The 25,075-nt window shown below is 46.5% G+C and overlaps 1 protein-coding gene across 10 annotated transcripts in view; it reads left to right on the top strand.

Moving 5' to 3' along the window:
* NLRC5 (NLR family CARD domain containing 5) overlaps positions 1-25,075 on the top strand; it is a 76,342-nt gene continuing 51,267 nt past the window's right edge. For 6 of the 10 annotated variants that reach the window (XM_016128479.2, XM_036231301.1, XM_036231303.1 and 3 more), the window contains exons 1-3: positions 1-126; positions 21,832-21,949; positions 24,715-25,021. In XM_016128479.2, the coding sequence (XP_015983965.2) occupies positions 24,727-25,021 (295 nt within the window). In that variant the 5' untranslated portion in view covers positions 1-126; positions 21,832-21,949; positions 24,715-24,726. Of the gene's footprint in view, positions 127-1,461; positions 1,620-7,429; positions 7,757-10,623; positions 16,349-20,259; positions 21,481-21,831; positions 21,950-24,714; positions 25,022-25,075 lie in introns of those variants that run through there. The other 4 variants (XM_036231296.1, XM_036231299.1, XM_036231298.1 and 1 more) reach the window with 4 other exon arrangements.

A 25,075-nucleotide genomic window follows, 5' to 3' on the forward strand; every position in this document is an offset into this window, starting at 1 on the left:
CGCGGGTACCGGCACCTCGAATCCACGTGATTTCCCAGCAGCGGCCGCCGGCTCTCGGCGCTGCTCGGGCAGCTCTCCGCGCCTACTTTCAGTTTCTGGCGGAGGGCGGAGGAGCGAGGAGCTGCGGTTAGTGCCGAGTGCGCCTTGGGGCTGTGCGGCCGGGGTGCGAACGCCGAACGGAGTGGGGCAGAAGGGGATGTGGGGAGCTGCGGAGTGGGAGGCACCAAAGACCGCCGGGTGGGTGGCCAGGCGGATGGCTGGGTGGACGGAATAGACGGACTGATGATGACTCGATGGGCAGATGAGCTCCCAGTGGCCGCGCGGCGCGCCGCCTGCTGCCCCGCGGAGTTTGAAGGAGTTGTGAGCTGCAGAGGAAGGGAGCTGGGGTCACCCGGGTTGGGGGACGCGAGCCACGGGCTGGGCTTCTCTCTTTGCTCCCTACTCTCGAAAGCTCCTGTTACCTCCCGGGGCTTCAACATTTAGTTGCTTTTTAAAGAATTACAGAAGTCACGCTACTCTTATGCACAATGCAGACTTTTCAGCCTAAAAAAAAAAAAAGAAAAGAAAAGCTTTTTATTATGGACAATGCCAAACGTACGCAAAAGTAAAGGGGTAGAATTAGGCGGAGCCGTATGGACTTGCTGATTTCGATACAATGAAGCCCCACATAACGCCGCTACCCTTCAGCGGTCAACAATTCAGGGCCAGCCCGTTTCCTCACGACCACATCTCATTTTGAAACAAATGACAGACATCACGGCATCTCAACTTAGATGTTTCAGATGTACTAAAAGATAAGGAGTCTTTTTAAAAACATAATCACAATACTGTCGCCATACTGTACACGTTTTAATAATAATTCTTTAACATCAAACTACAGACTATTCTAATGAACATCTTAACCTCATAATAGGTGAATACCTGGGTATTATAACTTGCTTTTTGCGTTTCCATGTCTTTCTCTCTCTGTCTCTCTGTCTCTGTCTCTGTCTCTGTCTCTGTCTCTGTCTCTCTCTCTCTCTCTCTCTGTCTCTCAGCAAACTTGGAGTTGGCTGGGGTAATCATTTGGGGAGGTGCAGGAAAGGCTCCCCACTTTCAGCACCACTTGCATCTATATTATAAGCTGGGGTTCTTACATTTACTCTTTGAAAAGTTGGGGGTTCGGCAGACTTAAAAAGTGCTTTGGAAACCAGCACTTTGCAGACTCACAGACCTGTGGGTGGCAGGAGGTGGGGCGTACCCTGCACCAGTACGTGGAGCCTCATCCCTCCAAACTGCTTTTCCCTGTCTCTAAAAAGCAATAAGCCCGCAAAAGCATTAGGACAGGCCTCCCACTGGAGAACAGAGAGGGAGGTAAAGCTGATGCCTTCAAGGTACATCCAGCATAATTGCTTAAACCTTACTGAACTATAGCGCTGATTGGCCTTTGGTTATGCCCACCTGCCTTGTCTCTAAACACAGCCTCAGCTTGACAGGCGCCTGACACGGGAGGCAGACAGACTTGGGCTCTCAGCACCTTGTATTTGCTGGGTGAGCATGGACTAACAACAACAGACATACCTCGGAGATATTGCAGGTCCCACTCCAGACCGCTGCAATAAAGCAAATACCACAACGAAGTAAGTCACCAGAATTTTTTGCTCTCCCAGAACATAGAAAAATTATGTTGCGCTATTCTGTAGTCTATGAAGTATGCAGTAACATTATGTCTTAAAAAATGTACTTGCCTTAATTAAACAATACTTCATTGCTAAAAAATGCTAAGCTTCATCTGAGCCCTCAGCGAGCTGTAATCTTTTTGCTGGCCTTGTCTTAATACTGATGAAAATGCAGTATCTTCAGAGCGCAATAAAACAATACGCAATAAAATGAGGTATGCCTGTATCACATCTCTCAGCACCTCAGTTTCTTATCTGTAAAATGGGGATGATAATATGTCTTTCGAAGCTTGTTTCATGGGTTGGGTGAGATGAGGTATGAGGTATGCCCAGTGCATGGTCAACCTCAAGTACCCCGCAAGCATGAGGAGCAATGGGTCTTTGATAAAAGCCGACAAGTGAAAGGGAAACTTCTCTGAAAGTTTCACAATACACTGAGCCTTGCTCCTTAGCCAGATACAGAGGTGACTGGGTGTGTGCAGGACCAGGTCAGGCTCCCTACACCCTAACACACATACCCCCTTCCTCTCCGAGGAAAATTCAACAAAACACCTTAGTATATCTTTTCCTGTCTGTCATGGATTGAAATGTGTCCCTGAAAAAGTTATGTTGAAGTCCCAATCCCCAGTACCTCAGAACGTGGCCTTATTTGGATATTGGGTCAGAGCCGATGTGATTCATTAAGATGAATTCACGTTAGACGAGGTGGGCCCTTCATTCAATATGGCTAGCGTCCTTTTAGGAGAGGAGAACGGCGTAGGAAGAGAGATTCACAGGAAGCATGTCATGCGACAACAGGCAGAGATTGGAATGATACGTCTACAAGTCAAGAACTCCAAGAATTAGCCACAACCACTAGAGGCCCAGAGAGGCAAGGGAGGGTCCTCCCCAGAGATTTCAGAAGGACTAGGGCTCTGCTGACACCTTGATTTCAGACTTCTGGACTCCAGAACTGCGAGAGAATAAATTCCTGACATTTTAATCCACCCAATTTGTAGTCCTTTCTTAGAGCTATAACAAAGCCGAGACGCTAATTCATCATCCCAGAATCTCTCCTCTGCCTCTCACACAGAGCCGTCCAAAGGATTAAGCAAATTAATACAAGTGCAAATACGTTGTAAAAACTTTTAGTAGGCACGCTGAGGATGTAAACTCCTGCTTTTCTTTATCAGATTTATTCTTTGAGTGTTGGCTGGTAGCCCAAAGTTTGCCTTGGCTGAAACTCGGTCTGCAAGGAAAACACCTAGATGATTTGAGAGGTGAAAAAGAAAATCTGAAAAATCGATTTGTCTGACTATTGGTGCCTCTTTGGCCTCTCAGATTACCCTGGAGAACATGTCTCTACTAGGTGGAAGTGGCGAGGCAGGCAAGCACCTAGTTATACGTGGGTGTGTTAACCATAAAATAAGCATGATTATGTAATCCACATGCATTCTGGGGTTTCCTGGGTCCTTGAGAGCTGGGTAAAGTTGACTTGAACCCCCTTCTCATGAATGGTAATATACTGTATATAATTTTTTAAATCTTTTTTCATTTAATGTAACTTCAAAATCTTTCCACTTCAAAACAACAACGAAATCTGCCTTTTTTCTTTTTAATGGCTGCACAATATTTCACTGTATGGTTGTTCTAGGGTTGACTTAATTATTCTTGGGTATTTAGGTTGTTTCCTGTTTCTCGCTATTCTAAACAGTGCTGTAATGACTATCCTTGGGTCAAGCATCATTTTTGCATCCGTAAGATTAAGTCTTTAACAAAAACACTCAAGAGTAGATTTGCAAGGATAAGGGGAATATGCAGGTTGAACTTTCATAAATATAGCAAATTCGCCTTCTTAAGTGTTGTGCTAACTTTTACTCCCACACCTTTCTCAACAAACTTTTTTTTTTTTAATTTATTTTTTATGGCGACATTGGTAACTTTCAGCTATACATTTGAACAGTAAGGCATATATATGTTTTCATGTGTGTTCACCTCCCATAGCTAGATTTCTTTCTGTCACCACGAATTTGACCCCTTTTACCCCGTCTACCTCCCCCCTCTTCCCTTCCCCCTTCCCCCTGTTAACCAGTGGTCTGTTGTCCATGTCCATGAGTCTCTGTTTGTTTGTCCTGTTCATTTGTTGCTTTTAGGTTTATATCCCACATATAAGTGATATCATGTGGCTTTCAGCTTTTTCTGTCTGGCTTATTTTGCTTAGCACGATTATCTCAAAGTCCATCCATGTTGTTACAAAGGGCAGTATTTCATCTCTTCTTATGGCTGAGTAACATTCCATCGTATGCTTGTACCACAGCTTCTTTATCCAGTTATCTATCGTAGGACACTTTGGTTGCTTCCATGTCCTGGCCACTGCGAATAAGGCCGCTATGAACATCGGTGTGCAAACATCTTTTTGGATATGAGTTTTCAAGTCTTTGGGGTAAATACCCAGTAGGGGGATTGCTGGATCATATGGTACCCCATGAACTTTTTGTGTTTTCAAACTTTTTTATGTTTGTGGACTGGGAGATGAATAATGGTATCTTTTTTTTTTTTTTTTTCATTTCTCTTATCATGAATGAATGGGCATCTTTTCAAACACTTAAAGGTCATTTGTAGTTCCTTTTCCATAAACTGTTCATATTCTTTGGACATTTTTCCATTAGGTTGTTAGCCTTTTTCTTATCGAGCTATAAAAGCACTTTACATATTAAGGAAATTAGCTCTTTGTAATATGAGTATACTATCATTTTAAGTAGCTGTATTGTTGTCCATAGAATGACTGAACCACATCCATCTCTGTTAAATGGTTAGCGTGGCTCTCATTTTTCCTACTATATATGGACTGTTTCCTCTGTTTTATATATATATATAAAAAAAAACAAGATATGACATTTCTTTTTACAATTCTCACCAAATTTCTCTCAGGGAAGGAAGTATTTGGGGAAAAATAACTCGATGGGATTGGGGTGGGCCGGGCCTGTGTGCAAAGTGCTCAGCGCGGCCGGAACGTGGCGGCGGAGGGAGCAGACTGCGCGCGGAACACGGGGATGGGGCAGGGGTGCTACATTTGCTTCTTAAAGGAAGGGAGCAGGAGAGAAGGAAGAAGGGAGGAGGTGGAGAAGTAGAGAGAGGCTAGGCCACACAGGAAGACGACCTCCCCAGAAACTTCTGTGGGGGGTGGGAAGGCCACCCCCAGGGCGAGTTCGTTCGGTCAGGTGAGGCCACCTGCTCCACCTGCTCCACACGAGGCGGGTACCGACAGCACACGCCGGGGCTCAAGCCCACCCCGCTGTTGTCAGTCTGCTGGCAAGCGTCCGCGGAATGTCTACAATATGCCAGGCCCTGCAGTAGGCACCTAGCTGGATACCTGACAAAGTCCCCACCCCGTGGAGCTGAGGTGCAGGTAGACAACAAACAGGTACACGGAGGCACGCGGTAGATGGTCAGGTGGTGGCGACTGCGGTAAGAAAGACGAAGCAGGTGAGGGCGGAGGCGAGGGCAGGGCTGCCTCCAGTAGAGAGGTCAGGCATGGCCTTCTCTTAAGGGGCACTTGGGACATTTGAGGGGAGTGAGGCAGAGAGCCCCGAGCCGTGATGATGTTTAGAGGAAGAGGGAACCAGGCAGAGGCAAAGGGAGGGGAGGAGAGGGGGGAGGAGAAAGTGGAGGGGTGAGGGCGCGGAGGAGTCCGGTGGCGTGGGGTGGGGGAGAGGCGGTGCTTAAAGCCAGCTCTGGTCACCGGGCTTCCTGTGTGTGGATTATCGTGTGCAATTTAGCAAAGGTCTGAACCTGGAGCGGGAGTCCTGACAGAGGAGACTGTTGCCATTAAAACATCCCACCCCATCCCCTGCAGGGAGCTCTGTCCCCAGGCTGTGGTATTTCAGGTGGTTTGGCACCAGAGCCAGCTTATCTCTATCTGCCACCTGCCTACTACGTCCAGAGTGGTGGTGAACATCGTGGCTCAAGCTTTGCTCACAATCTGGATTGTTTCCTTGGGCTAGGTTCTCAAAGTGGACTTTTAAAGGGATATATGGATGCTACTTTTATTTTTTATTGTGTTAAAATGAACATAACATAAAATCTACCACTTTGACCATTTTAAAAAATTTATTTATTTTATTAATTAGTTGCAAGTATACAGTACATTGGTTAGACATCTATATAGTTTGTAAAATGGTCCTCCCAGTTGCTCCCTCCCTCCCCTGACCCTCCACCTAGCCAACGTATTGATGCTAAGTGTATTCCCTATGCCATGCTCCCCATCCCCACGACCATCCAACAGCTACTGATCTGTACTTCTTTAACCCTTCACCCCTTTCTCTCAATCCTCCCTCCCCTCTGTCCATCACCAAATTGTCCACTACATTTGTGAGTCTGTTTTTGATTAGTTCGTTCTTTTTATTCCTTGGATTTTGCATATAAGTGAAATCATATAGTGTTTATCTTTTTCTATTTGACTCAAATACTTTTTAGGTCCATCAAAACAATATCTTTTTCCATCCCCTTCCTTTTAGTCTGTGTGTGTCTTTTAATCTGAAGTGAGTCTCTTGTAGGCAGCATGTAGTGGTCTTGTTTTCCTAGCCATTCATCCACTCTATCTTTTAGTTGGAGCACTTAATTCTTTTCCATTTGAGGTACTTATTGATAGGAATGTAGTTGTTACTATTTTTTATTCTTGTTTTTGATACATGTTTTTTTCTTCTTAAAGAAGTCCCTCCAACATTTCCTATAATACTGGCTTGGTGGTGATAAATTCCCTTAGCTTATTTTTGTCTGAGAATCTCTTTATCTGTCCTTTAACTCTAAACGATAGAGTCGCTGGATAAAGTATTCTTGGTTGTAGATCCTGGGTCTTCAGCACGTCAAATATTTTTTGCCAAGCCCTCTGTCCTGAATAGTTTCTTTTGAGAAATCAGCTGCCAGTCTTATGGGTATTCCCTTGTAGGTAACTATCTGGTTTTCTCTTGCCATTTTTACTATTCTTTCTTTGTATTTAACTTTTGGCATTTTAATTATGATGTGTCTTAGTGTGGGCCTCTTTGGATACCTACTTTTGGGGATTCTCTGAGCTTCCTGGGTTTTATGTTCCTTTCCTTCACCAGGCTAGGGAAGTTTTCCATCATTATTTCTTCAAACAGCTGTTCAACATCTTGTTTTCCTTCAGGTACACCAATCAGACGAATATCTGTATCCTTAATAGTGTTCCATATGTTTCTTAAATTATTTTTATAGTCTTAGCATCTTTTTTCTTGGCACTCTGATTGAGTGTCCTTGGCTTTCCCATCCTCTAGATAGGTCATTTGATCCTTTTCTTTATTCGCTTTGTTTATTTCTTTGTTTGTTCCATTTAATATACTTCTCATCTCAGATAATGTGTTCTTCACTTCAGACTGGTTCCCTATCATAATTTCCATTTCCATTTTTATGTTTTTATCTCTTTGTTGAAGTTCTCACTTAATTTATCTACATTTCCCAAAAGTTTATTGAGCATCTTTCTAACCAGTGTTTTGAACTCTGCACTACTTGACTCCATTATATCTGGATCTCTGTTCTCTTCTCTCAGATGGTTTTTGCTTCTTTGTCTTCCCATTTTGGCTGCCTTTGCATGTCTGTTTTTATGTCCTAAGCAAAGCTCTTAAGTCTCCCGGTCTTACGAGCGTGGATTTGTGAAGTGGGAGTCCATTGGCACAGTCCTGAGAGGGGTTCAGCTGCGGGCCAAATTTATCCCAAGCCTCTACCCTTCTGGAGCCACCTGTTAAGATTCAGCAAGCAATCCACAGATGCTGTGCTTACAGTTGCCTCAAAAGGCCACACCAGGAACTGAGGCCAGCTGCCTCCAGTGTGGGTCTATGCACTGCTCAGTAAGGAGCACCTGACTGGCTGAGGATATACCCGGATGTGTCTTAGGTGGGGCCCTGAGTTGGGGGAAGCGGGGTTTCAAGGAATCCTCGAGGCGGAGCAACTTCTGTTATCCAGTTTGGTGACATCACGGCTATGGCCGCACGCTGTGTCGGTGCACGGGGAGTGGGGACGGCTCGACAGGGAACAATGGATACCGCCAGCACTTCTGTACAGAGTGAGTCTCACCTCAGCCCTCACTCCAACAATGTCTCCCTGTAAGTCCCTGGTGCCTCCTACGCACAGCCGAATCAGCACTGGTGCTGAGAGCAAGGAGGTCCATCACCGCAAAAGTCCACTTGCGGGCGCGGCCCCTTTAAGAGGCGTCTGCCGCTGCCGCAGCCTCGACTCACTCAGCTGCTCGGGCCAGGGCAGCCCCGCAGCCTCGCCCAGTCCTGCCTTCTGCCATCGCAGGGTGATTTCTTAGATTTCTTCCTAGTTGTATGGCTTGTTCACCTAGATCCCAGGCGATTTTTTCTTGCTGCTGCTCCTTGTTTCCGTCACAACTTTGATGTTGAGCATCTTGTTATGTGTTTATTGGAGAAATTTCTGTTCAAGTCCTTTGCTCATTTTTTAATCAGCTTGTTTTTCTGTTGTTGTTGAGTTTTAGTTCTTTCCGTATTCGGGATGTTAACCCTTTTTCAGATTTAGGTTTCACAAATATTTTTTGCATTCTGCGGGTTGCCTTTTTGCTTTGTGAATAGTGTCTTTTGATGTGCAAATTTAAAATTTTTCGTGGAGTCTCATTAGTCGGCTTATTTTTTGTTGTGGCCTGTGCCTTTGTGGTCACCTCTAAGAAATAATTGCCAAATCTGTCGTAGTGAAGTTTTGGTCCTTTGTTTCTAAGAGTTTTAGGTCTTATATTTATGTTCTTGATCCATTTTGAGTTTGTTTTTGTGTGTGGTGTTAGGTGAGGGCCTTACTTCATTCTTTTTCATGTGGATATCCAGTTTTCCCAGCACCATTTGTTAAAAAGATTGTTCTTTCCCTACTGAATGGTGTTGGCACCCTTGTCAAAAATCATTCGACTGTATATGTGAGGGTTTATTTCCATTCCATTCTATATATATATATATTTGTTTTTATGCCAGTAGCACACTGTTTTGTTTACTGTAGCTTTTGTAGTAAGTTTTGAAATCAGGAAGTGTGAGTCCTTCAGTTTTGTTTTCCTCTTTTCAAGATTGTTTTGGTTATTCGGGGTCCCCTGAGATTCCATAAGACTTTCAGGATGGGTTTTCTGTCTTTGCAGAAACTGTCATTGAAATTTTGATTGGGATTGCATTGAATCTGTAGACCGCTTTGGGTGGTGTTGCCATTTTAACAATTGAACATGAGACGTGTTTCCATTCATTTGTGTCTTCTTTAATTTCTTTCGTCAATGTTTCGTAGTTTTCTGTGTATAAGCTTTTCACCTTCTTGGTTCAATTCCTAAGTATTTTATTCTTTTTGATGCTATTATCAATGGAATTGTTTTTGTAGTTTTCTTTTCAGATTGTTCATTGTTTGTGTATAAAAATGCAACTAATTTTTGAATGTTGATGTTGTATTCTGCTACTTTGGTGAATTCATTTATTAGTTCTAACTGCTTTTGTGTGTGTGTGTGTGTGTGTGTGTGTGTGTGTGTGGATCTAGGGTTTTCTATAATATAAGATTATATTATCTGCAAACAGATAATTTTACTTTTTCCTTTTTTACTTCGATGCTTTTTATTTCTTTTTCTTTCCTAACATCTTTGACTAGAAGTTTCAGAACTACGTTGAATATAAGTGGTGAAAGTAGGCATCCTTGCCTTGTTCCTCTTAGAGGATAGCTTTCAACCTTTCACACCATTGAGTATGTTTGCTGTAGGTTTCTTATACATGTCTTTTTTTATGTGGGGGTAGTTTCTATTTCTAATTTGTTGAATGTTTTTATCATGAAAGGGTGATGAATTGTGTCAGATGCTTTTTCTGTATGTGGTCTTTTCCCCTTCATTTCGTTGGTGTATAATCGTTTCAACAGGCCTCTGACTTTATTTTGCTAGTATTTTATTGAGGATTTATCTGTCAATGGTCATAAAAGATACTGGTCTGTAGTTTTCTTGTGTCTTCATCTGGCTTTGGTATTAGAGTAATGTTGGCCTCCTAGAATGAGTTAAGAAGTGTTCCTCCTCTTCAATTTTGGAGAATTTTGGGAAGGAATGGTATTCGTTCTTTTTTAAATGCTTGGTAGAATTTACCAGTGAAACCGTCAGGTATACAGATTTGCTTTTTTGGAAATTTTTTTTTGTTTTTTTCTGATTCATCTCCTTACTAGTTACTGGTCGGTTTAGGTTTTCTACTTCTTTGTGGTCTAGCGTTGGTAAATTCCTGTTTCTAGAATATTGTCCATTTCATCTAGGTTATCCAGTTTGTTGGCTTACAATTGTTCTTTTGCCTAATATAGGATTCTTGGTTGACTTTTTTTTTTTTTAAGCACTTCGAATTTATTAGCCCACTGCCTTCTGGCCTCCAAAGTTTCTGATGAGAAATTTGCAGATAACATTATTGAAGTTCCCTTATATGATGATTTGCTTCTCTCTTCTGCTTTCAAGACTCTTCCTTTGCCCTTGACTTTTGAAAGTTTGCTTATAATGTGTCTTAGCGTGGGTCCTTTTGTGTTAATCATCCTTTGAGTTCCTTGGGCTTCTTGGATGTTTATATTCATCTCTTTCATCAAATTTGGGGAGTTTTCAGCCATTATTTCTTCAGATATTCCCTCTGCCCCTTTCTCTCTCTCCCTCTCTCCTTCTGTGACTCCCACGTGTGTATATTGGTCCACCGAATCATGCCCCACACAGCTCCTTTAGGCTCCATTCACTTTTCTTTAGTCTTTTTCTGTTCCTCAGCCTTAATAATTTTTATTGTTCTATCTTAAAGTTCCTTGATTTTGTTTTTGCCTGCTCAAGTCTGTCTTTGAATCTATTTTTTTTTTTCGCCTGCTCAAGTCTGTCTTTGAATCCATTGGGTGAGTTTTTTTTATTTCAATTATTGTACTTTTCAGCATCCGAATTTCTTTTTGGTTTATTTTTAGGTTTCCTGGATCTTTACTGATATTTCCATTTTGTTTACACATTGTTTTCTTGACTTTCTTCACATCTTCTTTTAGTTTTTTGAGCATTTTTAAGATAGTTGTTTTAAAGCTTTTGTCTAATATATCAGCCATGAAGTCTGTTTGAGAGACAGACTCTATTGAATTATTTTTCTTCCTTTGAATGGGCCATGCTTTTCCATTTCTTCGTGTGCCTTGTAAATTTTTGTTGTTGTTGTTGTTGTTGAACTGGACATTCGAATCTAACAATGTGCTAACTCTGGAAATCTGATTCTCCCCCTTCCTCAGGGCTGCTGTTTTTTTGTCATCGTTTTGGGGTTTTTGTTGTTGTTGTTGTAGATTGTCTCTGTGCTAATGATCAGCCTGAGGTGTAAACTTAACGTCTTCTTATGTCTTTTCTAAGACTTTTCTTGGGCGCGTGCAGTCACTTTCTGATTTTCTCCATACGCTCCATTGTTTTTAAAATGTCTTGCTCTTTACTATCTGGCTTCTGCATAGAGAAAAGTGAAAAATGAAGGAGGAGGAAGTTCACAGGTCCTTTACCTCTCCTGGAAGTCACTTCCTGGAGGGAGCGGGGCTTGCAGCAGTGGAGGGAAGCTCGATGATGACATGACATCCTGCCTCTTTGCACCTCTGAGATCAGAAGCAGCCATCGGCAGTCAGAGCACACTTCTCTAATACCTGCAGGACAAGGGCCTTTTTATCCACCCTCGTTCCTGCAAGCTGTGTGCAAGCTGTTCTAGGAACACCTGCACAGCTGCCTCCCACCTGGCTGAGGGGTGGGGGATGGGTAATTGCTACTGTACTAAGCTGAAATTGAGTGACATTAACCACAACTTATAGTCCAAGCCTTTCCCTGGAAGTTGCAAGCCTTCAACAGACTCCAGAGTTCCAAAATAGTTAGACCAGACAGATTCTGCCTGTGCAATTGTTGTCTAGGTGGAGAGGCAAATTCCTGGTGCTTCCTACTCTAACATCTTTCCAAAATCCTCTCCCGGACCTTTATTTTTAAAGTGTTTGAGACCCTGTTGCTGAATTTCTCTCTTAGAAGACTGTGTAGATATACAAGCTGTGGGCAGCTGGGAAGCTGCCTGAATCCCCATCATCCGTCTCTCGTGGGGAGAGATGGAGCTTGTACCGTCACCAGACATGAAGCCCCCGCCAGCCCCTTGCCTTGGCGATTCCTTTCGCCCCCCTCGTGATGAAATGGAGGGAGTATTCAAACCGTGAGGATATGAGGCATTCAGATCTTATTATGGTGTCTCGTTTGAAGAGAGAAATAGCTTGCTATTTTATGTGTTTCTCGGGAGTCTTGTGGACAGAGCGTTCGTTGAAATTGAATCATAAAGCGAGACCATTGTTCTCTTTTCAGTTCTTTTTAATCCTTCCTAGTTGGTCAGGGAGAAAGCGCTCATGTTCATCATGCCTCTCACACTCCCCATCTCTCTCCATTTTAGTATCGGGGGTCGGGGCTTCTGGTCCAAGGCCTGGGAAGGCAACCATGCCCACTTCCAGCTCAATGACATCGCTTTGCTGTTTTCCTTGGGTTTCTTTTTGGGGTTAATTTCCATTCACTGAGAATGGTACTTTAAAAAAAGTAAAAGTGAGATGATTTCCAGAAGAAATTTAAGAAAACAATCTTCTCAGATAAGGCAAAAATATCCTCCGACACAGTTAAGAAGTCTTGGAAATCATACACCTCTCCCTAAAGGGTGAGGCTGTGGGGAGACTTCATGTTATATATTCCTGCAATGTTTAGAGCTCTTCAAATGAGTACCGATTATATTCTATAAGCAGAAAACTAATAAAGGCCTATGGAAATAATCATTTCGTTTGGAAAGCAGACCGCCGTTGAAGGCGGCATAGTGCTCCAGTTAGGAAAGGGCCTCTGGGTGCAGCGGGCCTTTTAAGTCCAGACTTCGCTCCTTGACTTCTCAGAGTCTGTTTCTTCTTCTGTCAAATGGAGGAAACACCTTTCTTGAAAGGTTATTGACGATCCACTGAGCTGTCGCATGATGTCTGTCCTGTGCTAACGATTCGGTATGTGAGTGCCGGCTAGCATCGACTGCAGGCTGGGCACATCCGCTCCCGGCACCGTGCACTCTGTACAAATAATGCCTCTAATCCTCACACGGACTCTGTGAAGCAGATGCAAAATCATCGCCCCTGTTTGCAGATGAGGACGCTGCGGTACAGAGAGGTTAAGAAACCCGCCGTAGGTTGTACAACATTAGATGTTGAAATTGGGATGTGAACCGAAGCCTCCTGACCCCAAAGGCTCTTTCGTCAGCACCACAGATCCCCGCGAGGTGGGCTCGCTCGACGCAAACCGAGGCTCAGGGAGGCCAGGGACTAGCCTGGTGTCATCTCGCAAGTCATTTTGGAGCAGTGGGGCTCAGAACTGAGGCTCCAATCTACCTCCCCTCCCCGCAAGCCTTTCTTCTGCCTGACTTGTACACGTCTGGGTGCTGTCAGCTGGCACAGGAGGAAGTGGTTCAGGCGACGCACCCCAGAAGCAAAATTCTTCTGCTAGCTTCAGAGTGCCCAGCTTTCTGGTTGTTGACCTTCTGTCTTCTTTCATTAAAAAAAAAAAAAAAATCATTTTCAATCACACAAATAATTCACGACTAACTCCTCCTTGCAGAAAGCTAAACATCTTATTTATGAAGCTAAAATCTCTGTTTCTCGCTGCTCCCTGCCCCAGGTCCTTTCCCAGTGTGAGGTAACTGGTTTGAGGCGTTGCCTCTAGAATCTTATCGAAGCCTTCACATCTTAAAAGTAATACTTATATATCTGCCTCGCTAACTTCCAGTTTCTGTTTTAAGCACTCTACATGTGTTAGTTTGTTTAAGCCCCACAGCAACACTGTGAGGTAGGTGCTGTTATTCTCATTTTACAGGTGAGAATATTGAGGCCCAAAGAGACTACATGAATTTCTGAAGCTATGTAGCCTGCACATGGTGGAAAGTTTAGTCCCATACCTAGAGAGTCTGGCTCCAAAATTCATGCTCTTAACCTCTAACTTATAAAAAACATGTTGTTATAGACCCGTGAGAAGAAATACAGTATTGGTTTTTTGTTTATGTGTTTTTTTTTAAATCTCATATTGTGCATATCATTATAAATGTGTCTTGTTTATTCAATAATATATCTTGAGGATCCAGCCGTCAACACGTAATCAATGGCCTTCATGCCCATCATCCACCAAATGTTTTGGTATATAGATTGTTTAAACACCATTGCAGGATTTCCTCATCTAACACTTCAATGTGTTCTGCGCCATGTGGTTTTCTGCTGAGTTTGGTTGTGGAGTCAAAGGGTGGAGGCCCTGTAAGCTTTAGAAGTCGCTGCTCATTTGCCCTGCAAAGTGGGGCATACCAGTTTCCAAGCCGCGAGTCCGAACTTCAGCATCTGACTTCTTTCCATCTCGAGCCTTCTTCCACCCCCTGACCCCAGCCCCCCAAACTTCAGAACCAGTGCAACTTTCCTCCGGGATCCTGGTCAGCTGTATGGAAGATAACGAGGGGATTTCCAAACCTTAGCTTCATTTTTGGTTTGGTCTGGGCATGCTGAGCCCAGACCTGGATGAGAGGTGTTGGCAGAGCCCTAGAGATGGGGCACGAGGTGTCAAGGAGTAGCCAGGGGTGGAGGTGGACTCCGAACTCGGTGAGGTGGGGGCAGGGTGAGTGTTAGTCATTGGGAGATACCCTCAGGGTCTTGCCTAAATATGGCCACCTTGGTCACCTTCCCATCCCCCGCCGCTCAGCGGGCAAGAACCACTTGGCTCTGGTTTGCTGGAGCGGCAGGGTGCCAGGTGCCAGGGAATCCAGAGCCAGTCTCTCTGTACTGCATGTGGAAACCTGGGTGTCGTCGTGACCTACAACAGTAGCTCCCAAGCTTGTCAGCACATAGGGACCTCCTGGGGAGCTTGTTTATGGAAACCCTAGGGGGTCTTTTGGTGGAAAGACTCCGCAGATGATTTTAAAGTTCGGGAACCACTGACCCAGCAGATCCAGGGAGAGGCTGTTGGAGGCCCAGGACCATGCTGGGCGGGAGCTTATCATGGAGGAGGCCTCACCAGCCCTTCCTGTGGATGCTGGGCCCAAACTGCCAGGGCCGAGCCAGAGAGGCAAGGCCACTACCTGGCCACCTGCTGTCCTAGCCAGGCCAGGGCTGGCTCTAGGGCACCCTGGGACTCAAGGTAGTGCATCTGGAAACCCTAGGGGGTCCTTTGGTAGAAAGTCAAAGCCTCTCCAGCAGGAAAGTGGCCCCAGGGAGGCGATTTAGAGTCTAGTGATAAGGGCTGGGACACAGATTCCCAGTTTCCAGTGACAAGGAGAGAGAGGCCTTGTTGAATTTGGAACAAGGACCACCCAGGCCCAGGTCTGAGGCCCAGAGTGCTGGCATGGGCTGCTTGGCTCTCTCTGGAGCCCCCACCCACCCCGAAAGGGCTTCGGGGTGAGGAGATATTTGTTCAACTCCTAGTTTTGCAACTCACTGGCTGGCGACCTGGGCAGATCCCCTTACTGCCGGCAGCCTCGGTCTCTACATCAGCAAAGCACTTAGGACCATGTCCTTTAAGTGCTGCAAGACCCTGTCATTGTGAGGGACAATAAGGATGATCGTTTTCAAAGGGCCAGTAGCCCCCTTACATCGTCAGCCCCCATGGAAATGTGCCATGTCAAGGGCCCCTTCTCGCCTGCCCTGCTAGCGTGCGCGAGCAAGGGAGGAAACGGCTGCCAGCATCTCGCTGCTGCCAGTGCGCCCCATGGGGCCCCGTGAGATGAGGGTGGTTTCTGGAGGGGGACGTGTTGCATCAGCCTCCCAGAAAGAGCCCACTGTGTTGATCTGCTGCTTGCCTTTGCTTCTGATTTGCTGACGGTGCCAGAAAGGCCTCCCCCCCCCTCTCAGGGCCTCACGCTCCCCGTCTGTAAAATGGGCCTGGCGTGGACCCCACGAGCAGGGCTCTTCCAGCTCTGTCCCCCTTGGCATCTGGGCTCAGGCATCCTCCAGAGTCTCAGACTGTAACTGGCGACCCCCAGGGAAGGCGAAGGCTCTGTCCTCTGTCTGCAGCCCTCACGGGCCTTGCTTTGGAGGACTCTGAGAGGAGCTGAGGGCCTCCGTGGGCGCTGGTCCCCCCCAGGGTCCCCAGGCGCCTGACTTGTTTGCTCAGTCCTGAGAAACCGACTTCAACGGCACTTTGCTTTTTTTTTTTTTCCTGAATGGGGCGAGGAGCTTTCTCATTGCCCCTGCCAACCACCTGCACCCTCCCTGACCCTGAGGTTGGCATGGGCAGCCTCCTCCTTCTGCCCCCGTCTCCCCAACGCCTGCCCTCACTGCCCTCCTCTCTCCTCGTTTCTTTCACCCCCGGCCCAGGAGCCAGGGGTAGAAGCTGGAGTCTGCCATGGGGACAGGGGAGGGGCACCTCACAGGCCTTTCTCCTCAGCCCGACCTTCCCAGGAAGCCCTGGGAACAGGTACGGAAAGGTGGCATCTCCCTTGTCGAGATGCAGAAACTTCTCGACAAGCCAGGGGACCGGTCAACACTCATCTCTCCTGACTGCACAGGCTCGTGGACACCCCTGGAGAGTCAGGAAGAGGAAAGAGCCCAAAGAACAGTAGCCAGAAGCCTGTGGCTCCAGTCATATCTGCTCTTCCATCCTTCCCTCCCTTCCTGTGCCCTGCGCTAGGGGCTGAGGCTCCCGCGGAAACAGTGACGCTACTGCTAACAGTAGCCAACAGGTACTGAGCTTTGCTCACAGGCCAGATGCCGTCAGGGATTTTGGCCCCTGGTCTCCCGACAACCTGGCCAGCTAGGAATTATCATTACCCTCGCAGCAGACACTGCCGGAGCTCCCTCCCCCTCTGCTGGCCGAATGGGCCAGTGCGCTCACGTGCTCAGGATGCCCTGGGCTGGCAGGGATTGCCTCTGGCAGCAGGGCCTGGGCCATGACCCCTCCCTCTGCTACCTGCTGAACATGGCCCTTGGTCAGCGACCTACAGACGTTGGGGGTGGGGGGCAGGCAGGTAACAGCCCAGTCTCCTTGCCTCTTGGCAGGACAGATTGTGAGGTGTCCCTCATACTCCAAAGCTGCCCATGAGTCGGGTCGAAGGTAGACTGTTGCTGAAACCACATTTTTGCTTAGCTTCTTCCTTCCTCCACCCCATTCTGCCTTCTTTACCCTTCAAGATATAACTTTTACAGACTCCCTTGTCTTTGGCTCTCCTTCTAACAGCCTGACCTACAACATCCTCATTTTATAGATGAGGACACTGAGGTACCAAAGGACAAAATGACCTGACCAAAGCCCCGCGGCTGGTAACCAGGAGGCACTCAAACCCAGGGCCCTGGCACCAAAGCATTTGTCCTTATCTAGGATCAGACACTGTCCTGCCCTTCGTGATGTCCCCATCCTGCTGAGGGAAGCTGACCTGCCAAGAGGAAATGACAGTGCAGAGTGGCAAGGCCCGCAATGGCGGGAGAAGGAGAGACCGCTAAGGGGTGAAGCCCAGGGGCCTGGCGGTGGCGACTCCCCTGGGGAGGGAGCAGGAGCTGGGAGGAGCGTGAAAAGCCAGAAGAAAAGGAAGAAAGGGAAGGGTGTTTGCGCAGAGGCGGGCGGGTGTGCGTCCTGAGACAGGGCGGCAGGTGGGCTGCGAGCGTGGTCACGTCACGTCGTCGTGCAGAGCCCGATGGCGAAGCGCCACGTGTCTGTTCCTCCTGTGGACCTTTCTTGGACCCCCGACGTGGAAGTCGTGTTAACATGGCACAACTTTACCTCGGAGGTGGTGGGCAGCCGAGAGGGCCAGCTCAGAACTGAGTCTCGGAGAGAACTCGGCCGTACGTGTGTGCGTGTGCACATGTGCGTGGGCGCACAGGCGTGCGGATTGGCGGTGGGGGCTCTCAGGGCAAAGGGCAGTCAGGGCAAAGGCCTTGGGCCGCGGCGAGGGAACTGGGTCTGAGCTCTCCGCTCCTCCCTCTAACCTCTCCGCCAGCAGCGCTTCCAGGAGAGGAGGAAAGGGGTCCCCAAGAGTGATGAGGGAATGAGGGCGATGGGAGGAGTCTCGTCTGCCGTAAAACTGAAGGCGGGGCGGAGCGACCCTCCCCTGCAGACCTGTCCGTGAGACCGGATCCTGCCGAGGCCTCCGGGCACAGCCCTGCCCTTTCTTTTCCTTCCCCAGTCTGGACCTGGGGCAGCAGGAGCAGTTCCCTGCACATCCGCATGCCCGGCTTCCCTCTGGGTGCTGCCGTGTGACCCCGGGCTCCTCACTGCCCGCCTCCGAGTCGCTGTTCCGTGGTCCTGTCCAGGGATACAATGGCGATTTTCTCACGGAGCACTTCGGACTGGAGGCCGGAGGCGCTGTGCTAAAATGCAAATGCGAAGGCTTGAGAGTTTGTTGGGTTCTGTTTTCTCTGTTCCATTAACAGCAGCTCTGCGCTCTTGTTTTCCGTAGACCAGTAATTGATCTTTATGCATTTGAATAACATGAACCTTGAAAGTCATATGTAAATCGAAAACTGCTAGCCACCCACGGAGAAATTGGTAGAAGAATGTTTCTCTTGTTCTTTGCTGGATACCCCAAACCAAAAAAGTATGAACATGGGAGATTCGAATGGGAATCAGTAACGTCGATAGATGTATTCAATTTTTAAAAACTAATTTTGATGAGATAATACACACATACAATATAAAATTCTAAAGGTTCCCCTCCCTGGGGACAATTACTATTATGAGTTTCTTCTAGATAGTCATATATTTAGAAATATACACATTTATTTTTTTTTTCTTTACACAAATGCAGCTTCGTTTCTCTCCTGTTCTGCCCTTGCTCTTTTTTTTTTTTCAAAACTTAATACATTTGGACATGGTTCCACGTCATTCCGCCTAGTTCTGTCTCATTTTTAATGTCTATGTGAGATTTCATTGTATGGATGTACCATTATTATACCAGTTCCTCTTTGACGGACATTCAGGGGTTTTCCAACAAGTATGTGGTGTGGGCCACCTGACAACCTGGCCCTCTGTGGGGCATGCCGAGCGTAGGCAGGAAAAGGGAGACCAGCTCCCCTGCTATGTAGGAATCCAGGTGAGAAATGCCAGGTCTAGGTGGTAGCCATGAAGGACGTGGGATTCCGCAACACGCTTGGAAAAATTAAGCCATGCGTGGCCTGAGCTTGAGGAAGCATGACGCTTCCCTTCACCGAAATGGGAAATAGTGGCAGGAGCCGGCAGTTCAGGAGCGGACAGCAGGCTCTCAGAGTTGGACTTCGAAAGCTTCAAACACATCCGAGGTATGCACGAGGAGTTGTTGCGAGAATTAAAATACATAAGGACGAAAGGTACTTGCTCGCCTGGCATTTCGCGCACTTTCATTACTTTATCTGTTCAACTCTTTCAACCACTTTCCCCACGAAAACGTAGTTTTGTCTTTATGACCCACGCACAAATGTTAAAGTGAAAAGTAGAATACAGTATGTCCTCGATATATACGGATTACTTTTTAATTCGATGTCCAGCCTCTGTCCGTCGTCCATAATGCAGGCGTTTGTCCTCGTTTGTCGCCTCCCTGACTCCGTTTTAGTTTTCTCAGCCACGTTATGTAGAGAACGTACACTTCTGCGAGCCGTTGCCGGTCATCTCTCGCGCTTACTCATCAGTGCGTATTTCTCTTCCTTACACGTTGGGGAAATGTCTGTTCTGCTTTTTAGTGTCAATGCTCTTACGGTTGCTGAACAAATCGAAACACACCTGTTAAAAAGTCTAAATGGTACCAAGTGGTCCAAGAGTGTGGCGTAAAGAGCTCTCCTTTGTCTGTGTCCCCATGGCCCCTCCCCAGACAATCTTGTCACCAGTTTCTTGTGTAGCCCTAAAGTTGGTACCCGTGTATGCAAAGACACACACACACACACACACACACTTAAAACATACGTGTGCTACAGCTGTAAAAGTTTGAATTTAATGACTAGTATACTTTGTAGCTTTTTTCATTTAGCGCAATGTGTTTGTGGTTCACCCATGTGGCAGTATCAATACTTTGTTCCTTTTTATTGGCGAGTAATATTCCATGGTGTAGATCTACCATATTTTGGTTATCCATTCATGAGTTTTTGAACATTTGGATTGTTTTTGCTTTTCGGCTCTTACGGAAAATAACGTTTGTGTACACGTTTTCGTGCAGGTGTATATTTCCGTTTCCCTTGGATACGGGCCTAGGAGTGGAATTACTGGGTTGCATGGTAACTCCATGTTTAACATTTCAAGGAACTGCCAGACTGTTTTCCAAAGCGGCTGCGCCATTTTCCATTCCCGCCAGCTGTATATAAGTGTTCTTATTTCTCCGTATCCTCACCAACGCTTGTACTATCTTTCATTGTAGCCATTCAACAGGGGTGTGAAATGGTATCTGGTCGTGGTTATAATTTGCCCTTAAAGAATTTTTTAATTTAATTACTTAATTAAAAATAATTCTTGATATGTAAAACATTTATTTCTATGGGTTAGATTTTTCCATATATATTTTTTCTCAATGTCATTGATTAAATGGTGATTTTTAACTGCATGTAAAGCTCATTTGAACTATTCTATTCCTTGGGTCAATTTTATTTTATTTTATTAGTTTCAAGTATACAGTACTTTGGTTAGACAGTTATATAGTTTATAAAATGATGAGTCAATTTTTTTTATTTATAATGCAGTACCATCAAGTTTCAGTGATGGTCACTTTATAATATGCTTTATGAGAAGCCTCTCTATTACTTTCTGTCTCACCCAATAAATAATTTCTGATATAATTGCCTTCTTTTTTTTCTGTTTATCTAATTCTAACTTCAAATGTTTATTATGAAATATTTAAGGCATACACTTATTTTATCTGCCCTTTTTTGTCTAAATGACTGTTATTATAATTTTAACAAGTTCTCTGAAGTAGCCCATTGTAATGCAAGTAGCATTGCCTTAAATTTATATATTAACTTAGAGGGTTTATTTTTTTTCTTTTCCTTTCTATGGTCACAAGCACATTTTCCTTCATTCAGAATAACGTAGTCTGTGGCTTACACAACACGTGTTCATTTCTCACAGTTCAGGAGGCTGGGAAGGCCAAGATCCAGGTAGAAGTCCAAAATCCAGTGTCTAGTGAGGACACCCTTCCTGATTTGCAGACGGCCACCTTCTCTCTGTATCTTTCTCACATGGCAGTAAGCAGAGAGGGAGAGGGTGCAAGCTCTCTCCTGCCTCTCACACGAGGGTGCCATCCTTACAACCTAATTACCCCACAAAGGCCCCATCTTCAAATACCAATGCACTGGGGGGTTAGGCTTCAATATTTAAATTTAGAGGGACACAAACATTCGGTCCCTAGCAAGGCTTGATCTCAGTTTGCTCATGCCTCTCTATTTCTTCTGTTAGAATTTGACAGTTTTGTTTATAAATATATCATTTAGAACCCCCAGTACCTCCTCAGCAGGACCTATTTCTGTTCTGATTTCTAACTGCAGTACTTACCTCGTTAGAATGCTCTACTTATGTGCATTTATCTAAAGTTCTAGAATTTTGTTGTTACCTTCCTCCTACCTCATAGATACACAATTAGTGCACACACCGATCTTTTTCCTTTTTTTCTTCCATGCACATTTTAGCCATCTTTTTTCTTGTCCATTCCGCATTGTAAGGCAAGATCTCTACAGCTGCATTTCATAGGCATGTGCGCCAGAGGACCATTTTATGGTGTTCTTGGTGAGGCAATGATTAATGCCTTTGTGTTTTCTTATTAGGAAGAACGTCTACTCTCGATTGTTTAAAAACTACTTTATAATGTAACAAGAAAGAATATTACAACTCTTAACTTTTCTGGAGTCTTATTGGGAAAGGAAGTTGGTGAGATTTATGCCATTTTCATACCAATAAATAAACTGTAATAAGTCAGCTGGATTTGAAGGGTACACTGTAATGCCACAAGTCACTGTAAGGTGAATATTCAAGTTAGTAGAGGAAGGGAGGCCTCCTCTGGGCCAGGTGTGACGGGAGATGACCCCAGGGAAAGTTGAGCAGTGCACAGTCCAGGGACAGAAAAAGCAAGAGTCGGGAAAGAACAGGATCCGAGCATGAAGGCGAGGGGACCGTTTCTGGGCCACGTGCCCTCAGAGGTGTCTGGAGGCAGGGGTGAGGGCTGGTACCCTGTTGGATTTCGGAATAATGGGGAAAGCACCCTATCTCCTCTCTTCTTAGGGGCCTACCTGATGGAAACAACCTGCAAATCCAGCTCAAGACACAGGACTTGGCCTGGGTGTCCATGAGACCCTCTCCGCAGACACCCTAGAGCATCTATGATGAACCAGGAAGCCAAGTAGGTGGTCTTTGCCCTTGGCCTCCTCTCTTGCCCTCCCATTCACTGCTTCACTACCCTCTACTGCCAAGACTGCTCCCTGTCCAGATTTACCCCACTGCACTGCCCCTGACACAACAAACCTGCCCTGAGCCACCACTCAGCATGAAAGCGACGATCACGGGACAAAGAAAATCAACAAGGGTCTGAGACAGCATCTAATCTATCCATTTTATAGATGGTGTGACCGAGGCCCAGATAGGGAAGAGACTTGTTCAAGGGTATACTATTAGTGTATCAGCTAGAATAGGCTAGTTTATGCTGCGATAACAACCAACCTCCAAAGTCGTGACTTATTACGACAAAAGTTTATTTCCTGCTTCTATTTCTGGTCTATGGTGAATCGACCAGGACCTCTGTTCCACATTATCCTCTTTCCTGGACCCAGAAGCAGCCAAGCTCTGGAGTACTGCTGGTCCCTGTGGGTGGGGGGGGGGGGGGGGGGGGGGGGCGAGAGAGAGAGAGAGAGAGAGAGAGAGAGAGAGAGAGAGAGAGAGAGAGAGAGAGAGAATGGCAGATCACACATAGGCTCTTTAAAACTTCTGCGCAGACATGACACAGGCCATTCTTTAGGCTATTTCATTGGCCAAAGCAAGTTTCCTGGCCGTTTCTGATTTCAAGGGGACAGAGAAATGCAGCCCTACCAAGGGCCTAGAAAGAGGAGAAAGACTATGCGAGGACTGGTGACAGAGCTGGGACAGGAATGCTGGTTTCCTAACCCTGCGGCCGGAGGTCTTTCTCCTGTAATCCTCGGCCTCCAAGGCTCTTTCCCGCAGAGATCTCAGTGACCGGTAATGACGCAATGTGCTTTTTCTCCGAGGATGACTAAAGGGCTTGACGTCCCACCCCAACGGGACAGAGCGTGAGTGGTGGAAACTAAGGGAGTGTGTGAGACCGGCTGGAGGGGCCGTTTGAGGATAAAGCACTTCCCCAGAAATGATGCCATCTGAGGCACGCCTCACTTCCACCTGCCACCTCGCTGCCCTGGATGACTTCTTTATGGGCAGCGTGGACTGTGGACACTATAGTCCGGAAAAGAAGCTGTGCCCTAGGCCATGGCCACATCCTCTTGTCAGGGTCACACAAAGTTCAGGGATATAGCCCTCGTCTGGTATCAGCTAGGGCTCCAAGGCCTTGGAAATTTACTGACTCAGACTAAGACATCTCAAGTCTGTATCTGGCTCGGCCATGGACTTACGGCATGACCTTTACCCTTCTCGGGCCTTCGTTCTTCCATGTGTTCAATGGGGATGGCGATTCCTGTCTACCCCATGGCTGTGAACATGTTTCATGAATTCTAAACCTCTGACTGGGGAGGGGTGACGAGAGGGGTCTGGGGACACATGCCTAGTAGGGCTTTTCTAGGGGTCAAAGGAGCAGCTGGGGTCTGAACCCCAGACACATTGTTCTTGTCTCGGCCTCTGATAATTGGTGTGGCTGGCTCCTGGTGGGCCTCCTAGACTTTTTCGAGTTAAAAGTGGGGGGTCTCTGGAGTTGTCAAGATTACATGAGACACATACAGCGTGTATAATAGTGTCTAGCTCGAAGAAAGTGCTGTCTGAGCGTTTGCTATTATTAGTAAGGAAATAGCCCCAGAAAGTACATTTGGAATGTTACAGCATATCCCACCACATGACAGACAACCAGTTAGCTAACTAATCCCCAAATGTTGGACATTTAGTTTGCTTCCAATTTTTAACTATTAATAATATTCTTTAATTATTAATAGTCTTTCAGTGCACAGCTTTATAATTAAATGTTTGTGTACATCCGTGATTGTTTCCTAAAGCGGGCCTCCTTTAAATGGAATTGCTGAATCAAAGGCACTGTGTCCTTCTTAGGTTTTTGCTAGATAAGCGCACTGGCCTTATATTGGTGCTCCTACCAGCAGGCTGTTTGAGAGTTCCAGTTTAGAAGGAGAGAATCTGCTTAGAAAGAGGAGAGAGGGTTTGCATTAGCTAGGATTAGATTCCACTGTCGGTAGCACAAAGCCCTAAATTATAGTGGTTTAAACAGAATAGAAATGTATTTCTTTGTCATTTAATAGAAGTTCAAAGTCAGAAAGTCCAGGGCAGGTAGAAAGCTCCCCCCACCCCCGCTGCCCCATCCCCCGCCCACCTTCCTAAGCACTGCCTCCCACCTCATTATCCAGTACGGCTACCCAAGGTTCAGCCGGCACATTGACATTCTAGCCAACAGAAAGAGGCAACGAAGGATACAAAAACACTTCCGTCTACATCACATGGGCCAAAACTTAATTACATGGCTACATCCAACTGCAAGGGAGGCTGAGAAATAGAGTCTATTCCCAATGACCAGGGAATATCCAGGGGCTCTAGGTCTAAGGAACAAGGGGAGAACAGATTTTGGGAGGCGACTAGTTGTCTCTGCCAGGAGCTTAACTGACAGAGAGCAGCATAAAGGAGTCCATGGAAACGAGAACGAACGAAGCATTCTCAAGACACCACCTCTAGGAAATGAGCCATTTCAGAGCCAGTACACAGGCACGGCTGGGGGTGGGGGTGGATGCCGAAGAAAGGGGTTCAGCTCTGGGCATTGAGACTCCACGGAGAGGCCACTGTCAGCCTATTGCCTGCTCCTCGGATGTGTGACTGCCCTCCTTGGCTTCCCTCCAGCTGACGTGTCCCCCTGCTCACCTGTCCCCCCATTAACCTGTCCCCCACTTCAGCTATTGTCCAGCTTATCTGCCTACCCTGTCTCTGCAGGGCCAGCTCCTCATGGACCCCGACAGCCTCCAGCTGGGCACCAAGAACCTGTGGGGTTGGCTCGTGAGTCTGCTCAGCAAACACCCAGAATGGCTGAGCGCCAAGGTCAAGTTCTTTCTCCCCAACAAGGACCTGGGCTCCGGGAATGAGGCCCTAGAGCTCACACAGACAGTCTCCCTCCAACTCAGGGAACTGCACGCCCAGGGAACTGCTACATGGCAGAAGTTCATCAGCTGCGTGTGCATGGAGCTGGACGTGCCGCTGGGCCTGGAAGTGCCGCTGCTGAGCACCTGGGGCCACGGAGACGGTAAGGGCGGCCGCGAGAGGAGCACAGCAGCCCGCTAGACGCCGCGTCACGGGG

The sequence above is a fragment of the Rousettus aegyptiacus genome, unplaced genomic scaffold (assembly GCF_014176215.1).
Source record: "Rousettus aegyptiacus isolate mRouAeg1 unplaced genomic scaffold, mRouAeg1.p scaffold_m13_p_14, whole genome shotgun sequence".
NCBI lineage: Eukaryota > Metazoa > Chordata > Mammalia > Chiroptera > Pteropodidae > Rousettus > Rousettus aegyptiacus.